This window comes from Eupeodes corollae, chromosome 3 (assembly GCF_945859685.1).
Source record: "Eupeodes corollae chromosome 3, idEupCoro1.1, whole genome shotgun sequence".
Lineage (NCBI taxonomy): Eukaryota > Metazoa > Arthropoda > Insecta > Diptera > Syrphidae > Eupeodes > Eupeodes corollae.
In genome coordinates this window covers 78,704,721-78,712,561 of record NC_079149.1, presented here as the reverse complement: position 1 = coordinate 78,712,561, position 7,841 = coordinate 78,704,721, and the positions used below count along the sequence as shown (strand labels likewise).

Here is a 7,841-nt window from a genome sequence, read left to right as displayed (position 1 = left end):
CGAAAAGAAGGCCGCGGATTAAGTGACGCTCACAAGTGGAAAGCGACCTCAGCTAGATTGAGAAGTTTGTTGGATGAGTCCATAGTTCTTACAGGACTGTAGCACTACCTTAACTATGTAAGTAGTAAGATTGCAATTGGAAAATGTGTGGGGAGTTAAATAAATTGTTTTTTTCTGGGTCAGTTACCATTTATTTTCTATATGGGTTTACCATTTTTCACCATGCTTTTGTGCTCACTAGTTTCGTTGTTATAAATATTTTTCTGAAGAAATGAAGGGAAACCTGTAATTTATTTATAAAAACCATTTTCAAGTCGATTATTATCCAGATAAACATATTTTTATATATTTTATTTAAACTTAAAACAAACTTAACTTTGATAATCACTTTTAAATCTTAAAACAAAATGATAAACACCAATCATAGTTACTACTGGCATTAAGGAAGGGTTTGAATGTTAGGAGAGTATCAGTATGTTTTCATATGATATTTATGCGCGATCTTGCTCCTCCATCAGAACTCGTATTTTAGCAAAAATCCATAATCATGCCTGACACTATACTCTATCACACTACCGGTTATCGGTAAGTGTTTTTTAACCATCACCCTTCCTAATCGCGTAAAGAAATATACATAGGTATATCTATGCCTAATCAGGTGACCAGTCTATTCCCTTCTCCTCTTAAACTTACTTCGAAAATTCCCGGAACTTTTCCATTTTATGGTTGATATTCAAAAATAACAAATACGATTGATGCGGAGAACAATAATGTTTAATTTAAATGGCGAATGGATTTTAAAACAAAACTAATAACATTATTAGCCACGTTCCCTATTTGAATCGAAATCTAAATTGAAAATCGAGTGAAATTGTTTTCTAGGTTCTACTAATGCTTTGCTTTCATAACTTTAAATACTTTTTGAGATCACTTTAAATTTAATTAAAGCAGTTGACATAACCCATCAGTCAATAAATAATTATGTTTATTGTCATAATTTCTTATGTTTTTATTTTATAAATTTTTCAATAAAATGAATATAAAATTTTAGTGTTTTTTATTTTCATTGTGTTGCATGACAACTAGCTACAGATTAGCTGTTCTTTGCGATAAGCAGTTTCCGAAAACATCTGTTGGAAAAGACTGATGTCGAAGCATAGTTTTTGAAAATGTCAGTTTTTATAAGAACATTTACATTTGGTGTGCTGAAAAATAATTTTCAATGCTCTGCCCGTTCCCTTAATTAAAAGGTAGAAGTTGCAACTTGTATAATACAAACAAAAGTTACGGGTTATTTGCCTCAAGTGAAAATGCTGTTGATGTTAAATAATTGTCGCTTGCGGAATATAAATCATACCAAATTAATGTATTCCAATAAAAATAACTTGAAATATCAAAAATCGTAATGTAGAATACGAAAATTCACTTGGGTTTTAGTTCGAAAAAAAAAATTAAATCGATTTCGATATATAATATCAGAATGCCAATTTATATTTTGAATGTATGTTTGTATTAATTTCGAATGAAAGTTTAATACAGAATCTAGCTGTATAGAATAAAATTCTTTTGACCAAAAGGAGAAAAATGAATGTGGTCATCCTTAGCAGGTCTATCCACACAGCTTGGTGACAAGACTTTTGTTTCAGGCTATGCAACGTTAACCATTTCACTTATGCGTCCCTATTTATTAAGTCGACTCCTGAGGTTTGGTCTTTTTCTAAATTTTCTAAACTATTCCTAAACATTAAGTTTGTTACGATTTATAACAATATGACGTGTTCACAACAACCGGTACCAAAACATTGGGATCGTTAATTTAACTGAATAGTTTCATTGCAAAATATATAGTGGCCGAGAAAGCCGAAAGAAAAGCCTTTTCTTTTTCACTTGTATTAATCATAAAATTGGTCAAAAAGTCATCTTTATAAGCTTAGTTACCGTTAATTAAGTAAACGATCCATCGCTTATGTTTAAAAATTTAACTGATAAAATACCAAATTTGTTTTAAACAATTAATTCTTAAGTATTTATGTATGTATGTAGTTAAAACTTAAATACATGAATAATTTATCTTAAAAAACTATCGAAGAGTTGAAAATTTCTGAAATCCAACAGTGTTAAATTTACCAAACGACTCTAATGGGTAATCTTTACCCTCGACAGGAGAATGAATCCGAATCTGACGCATATGAGTATCTCTGCCGTTTTGGTGATTTGAAATAACAGCAATTTGTACCATAAATGTTCGAATAGGTCGACCGCGACCATCTTTTATTGGAACAATCACCCAACCTTTCAAAACAAACAAATTATTAAAGATATTATTTACACTATAAAAAGAATGTTTTACCAGTTGGTTCAGATAATTCAACAATTTCAAGTTCTTGTAAGTCATTGAAATGTGTTCCTGAACGTATCGATATTCTGCTAGGAGTGTAACTTTCATCTAGTTTATAGTCAGTGTATATGTATATTTGGCTTATGCTTGTCTTTCTTTGGAATTGTATGTTGACAAGATGTGGAAGCTGGCCATCAGATTGCCAATATGTGTCCATTATGTTATCACGCAGCCTTTCTACACCAAAACCTTGAAAATGACAAAATGTATATTAATACAAAAAAAACAACAACACATTGATTAATAAGAATACCTGGTTTGCATGAGGAGAGACTCCAAACTGCTTGTGAACCAACTTCTCGCACTGTACCTAATCTTTCTTCATTTAATGGGTCTTCATCTCCACCACTTTTTCCAACCATTGTTTGAGTACTTAGCTACTTATTTCAAATACTTAAATTTGAGACTTAAGTTTGTTATTGTTGTGGATAAAACTATAAACTTGTAAATTGTAATTGTTGTTACAACCAAGGACGAAAGATACAAAATAAATAGAAAACTTCTGGTGCCATTCCGGTTGCCTTAATGCCTTCCAACCCAAACAAACCAAAACCACTATATTATAAAGATGATAACGTCGGCCGTCATTCGTTTTCCTAACAAGATGCCGATCAGCTGTTGATGGCTAATAGCCTTTTCAATTCAAACTCACAACCATACAGGAAATATATTATCTAGAGTCCCGACCCGACCTACCTGAAACTGAAACACCCTCAAATTTTATTCGAGGTGAATTCTCTCAAATTCGAGGTAAACTCTCTCAAATTCGCTATCTATGAACACATGTGAGTGGAGAAAAAAAAAGCAAAATGGGGGATTTGGCTAAAAAGAAACTTATGGAATTTTTGTGACCTGTCAAAAATGACAACCAATTTTTCAAAACAAAGCAATGGGTTTCGGATTTCACATTTTCAATGTTAACAAAAAAAAAACAATAAACAAACATATCGGTCACACACACAGTTTTTTTCGATTTAATTTTTTTTTCAAATATTTTCATTAAATATTTTTGTGTCTTATAAAAAATGTATGGATTGAGTATCGGCATAGTCTTCGTATTGGATTGAAGAGTACCTGCTGGGGTCACCAGAACCCGGAAACGCATAGATTGATATCTCTAAAATTTAAAATAAGTAAGTAAGTAATTCATTTATTTACATTAATTTACAAAATTTTATATAATTTTTGAATTTAGATGCTATGGCTATGCCATCAGTCAGGTTGACAACAAAATTAAGAATATTTAAATTTGTGTATGTTTTGAATTTAATAGCATTCTGTTATTAATAATAATCTATACTTGAAAATATTTTTCAAAAATGTACTCAATAATTTCCAATCATTCTCGTTAATGATGTTTATAGTCTCTTGCAGGTTAAGAGTATTTTTCCCGAAAAAGTACGGTCTTTGAGTTTTTGAATATTGGACAGATACCAATGAAATGTAGACAATCTTCATCGCTAGCGCTAGTTAGAAGTTTTGGCAGTCCTGTTTCTAAATATATGGCATAACTAGGCGTATTCAGAGAAAGGTTGAAACGTTTCTTTATATAATTCCTATAAAATCTTTCGATTTCTTCATATTCTTCTGATCCCCAAACCTGAGCAGTAAGAGTAGATTTCACTACTGCAATAAATATTTTGTATTTCGTAGATAAATTAATGTGTTTGTTGTGTTTTTATTTATTGATTTAAAACTGTCCTCTACAACAAAATCAAGGTTTATTTAAATTCAAACCTCTGGTGACGTGCATTCAAAATTTTAAGCCTAGTTCGCAGCTGAAGTGAAACGAATTTTTTCGATGGTCCCCAAGTGCAGAGCAAAATGAAAAGGAAAACCACAGCGGAAAAATATTTGTGGAAAGTTCTGTCAGCTGTCAAAAACAATTGAATTCCCAGCCTATCTCCTGGGATTCTTCCTGCAATGCCTTGCCTTGTTCTCAAACGCCAAGATCGGCCTCACTACTTGACTTCCTCTTGTTCCTGCCTGTGACATGCTGGCGCATGCTATCACGTAAAGAACTCCACACTGCATTGCAATCTTCAACTGCAATAAAAAAAAAGCTAACATACGGAATTCTATTTATTAACATTTTATTACAAGGGCTGAATTATTTTTGTGAAGCCTATGCTCTAGCTTCCAAATAGCTTTACTGACTTCGAACAACGAGGCGAGTTTCATTTTTTCCTCCCAAGAGAAATCATTTTTTTTCTTCGGCTTAATTTTTTGAAGTTGAAGTTCACTGCTTGTCTTCATCACCAATGATATCATAGAGGAAATATATTATATTATATTATATTTCCTCTATGAATAACCTCCTGCGTTTCCGATTCAGAAACGTAATGTTGGAACACATTAAAAAATCCATTTTATTAAATTTTAAATCAAAGATAAATCCAAATCAAAACACCGAAAGTCACGAGTAAACAATTTTTAATTTGTAAACAAAATTTTACAATAAATAAATTAAACGTCAAAATTTCACAAGCAATTAATATGCTGGGCATAGAGAACATTTATTATCTAGAGTCCCGACCGTGAACATACTGCCCATTGTTTTTGTATGTACTTCTCAACGGCAATAGGTGCCGGCGGAGGTATCACCATCAAAACCATTAGAAACAACACCACCAAGTCAATGATGCAAGTGGAAGTTTTGCCATGTAATAGTCGACCGCTGACGCCCTTCTCCATCAATTGTGTAAGTACGTATCGAAACATTTATATCGTAGTCAACTAGCTTAATCTTCATCTTCTAGGTGTAAAGAGTACTTCCAGTCTGCATTTCTACAAGAAACGCAAACAAAACAAGAATACAATCTCAGGAAGACTCCAAAAAATGTCCAACCATGACTGTAAGTGAGTTCAAATTCAACGAATCCATTCATTTTGCTCCTAAGGATCGCACAGTCTCTCGGCAGCTACTGACGATGTCGGCGAGTTGAATCCATCGATTTTCACACAGAAAATCAACATCAAAAAAAGTAAGTCAACTTCCAGTTCAGATTTCCTTATATAATGAAAATTAATTTCTTTATAGTCACGACAATTCAACAGCGTCATGGTCAACCTGCCGATCAACCATTCACAGTGAACAACCTCTATATGTAGCGGAAGCGATCTCTGGGTTGTCGACAATGCAAACACAATGTCATCAAGCCGGAGTACCATCCAGGATCGATCAAGCATCGCATTCAATTGTTTGCTAACTACCATGTGCCCGACGTTCTGCTTGTGCGTTGTGAAAAGCCACTGAAGCCTGGCACGTCCACTGAATTGATCCTCGAGCTAACTAACCCAACGATGTACGATATGACCACAACCATTATGAAACTGCCAACCAAGGAAGAGGAACGGCGAATGATCGACTTCGAATAAAAGTTCAACGAAAGGAACCAAAGTAAATAACAAAAAAAATCGAATTGGAAATTCTTATTCTACGTTATTTCTCTTATTTTTTTTTATAGATTTACCACTTGGAGAAAGTCCAATAAAGTAACAATCAAATTGAACTTCACACCTGAAGAAGGACTGAAACCAGGCGATGATGTTATCCTTAGTTTCTTGATGAAATATACTTTTGTGAATACATACACACGCCCGAAAAGAAAGAACGTCAAAAACACGCATTATCATCGAAAGTTTTTGTAAAGGTTGGTCAAATTGAAGCCTAGATTTATTTCTATGTATATCTAGAAAATAATTTTTTTTGCAAACAAATTGTTTATTTATTTTGAGCTATAGTGTAATTTTGTATATTTTGTATAGTCTACTGTTTCTTTGCTGACTAGGATTATTTTTATTTAAAATTATTTATGATTTACTTTACTTTAATAATAAAGGAATTTGTTTTGAATTCAAATAAGATGTTGGTGCTTTTTGCTTCAGGGGACCTACATAACTAAAATGTTCGTTGGAATTTTTACCCGCCCATTTGAATGGTAGACATGTGGATTCAAGAGGACAAAAGCGTCCACAGGTTTTTCTTAAAACCAACCTCTGTCTATCAACTCCTACTCTCACCTCCACGTGGTGAACATCGGGTGCCTAGTACCTCAACTGAAGATTGGGTTCCAACCCCAGTGGAAAGTTGTTGGGGGCAGCAAACGAGAGAGGTGGGGAGAGGTGTTTCCACTAAGGCAACTTTCCTTATCCAGACGGCAGCGGAGGAATTCCCGAGATGGAATCAACGGTGGCGTCTACAGTTCCAGTAAGGTTGAACTATTTAGTGAACACCTTTTAAGGCTTCTTCGACTTATTCGGAGCCCAGGCCTGTAAGGAGCGGTTTTATCCGGCTCCCCATCCTTGAAGTTATACTTAGGATCTGGCTCTCCAGGTTGGAGGTTGTGCGTCGGGGTGACTTCCTGACCACGTAAAAGCTTTCATAGTTGCGAAGCACCAACAAGCCTCGGATACGGACGGATTTACTGTTGACAACCAACGCAAACGAATAAAGGACAACGAACTTCGGATATGCACGTGGAATGTTAGGTCCCTTAACAGGCCACGTACGGCCGAAGAATTAGCGGAGGCCCTAGAACGATATAAAGCAGATATCACCGCCATCCAGGAAATACGATGGGATGGGCCGGGCAAAAAGAGGATGAAAAACTGCGATATTTACTATGGGGACTGCTACCAGGAAAACCAACAGCGCTTATTTGGATGCGGATTCGTCATCGGAGCCAGACTTAGGCAAGAAGTCTTGAGCTATAGGTGCATCAATGAGCGCCTCATGACCATACGCATCAAGGCTAAATTCGGCAACATTAGCCTGATATGCGCGCACGCCCCCACAGAAGAGAAAGACGACAACACCAAAGATATGTTCTTCGAGCTCTTAGACAAAACATATGAGCAGTGCCCTAGCTACTATATTAAAATAGTCCTGGGCGATTTTAATGCCAAGCTAGGAAGGGAAGACATCTTTGGTGGAATAATCGGGAAGAACAGCCTGCACGACAACACTTCCGACAATGGATTCAGGCTCATAGATTTTGCTGCGGGGCTAAACGTCATGGTAGCCAGTACGCGTTTTCCACACCTAAACATCCACAAAGGAACTTGGACTTCTCCAGATCAATCTACCGTAAACCAGATTGGCCATATTGCGATCGACGAAAGACACGCTTCCAGCATTATGGATGTACGAACTTTCCGAGGAGCTAACATCCACTCGGACCACTACCTCGTTGTAGCGAAGGTAGCACTCCGGATTTCCAGACCCAAGGCAAAACAGGGAGGTGCTGGGAGAAGATACAACGTCGAACGGCTACAATCGCCAGAGATCGCCAAATCCTTTTCCGACCGAGTTACAAGTAACCTCTCTCGAAGTTCTCTGCCGCCAACACAATGTATCGAAAACCAGTGCAGTGGCAACATTGCCAAGATGCAATCAGAGAAGCTGCCTCTGATGTGCTGGGTTTCAAACAGCCACCAACAA

The 7,841-nt window shown here is 35.9% G+C and overlaps 1 protein-coding gene across 1 annotated transcript; it reads right to left on the bottom strand.

The window, feature by feature from the left end:
* Positions 1–1,998: 1,998 nt before the first annotated feature.
* Positions 1,999–2,951, bottom strand: LOC129949124 (anaphase-promoting complex subunit 10). Its single transcript, XM_056060392.1, has 3 exons — positions 2,652–2,951; positions 2,351–2,587; positions 1,999–2,292 (listed from the first exon to the last, which is right to left on the bottom strand). The coding sequence occupies exons 1-3, from the start codon at positions 2,758–2,760 to the stop codon at positions 2,081–2,083; spliced, it is 558 nt and encodes a 185-aa protein (XP_055916367.1). The 5' UTR covers positions 2,761–2,951; the 3' UTR covers positions 1,999–2,080.
* Positions 2,952–7,841: the final 4,890 nt, after the last annotated feature.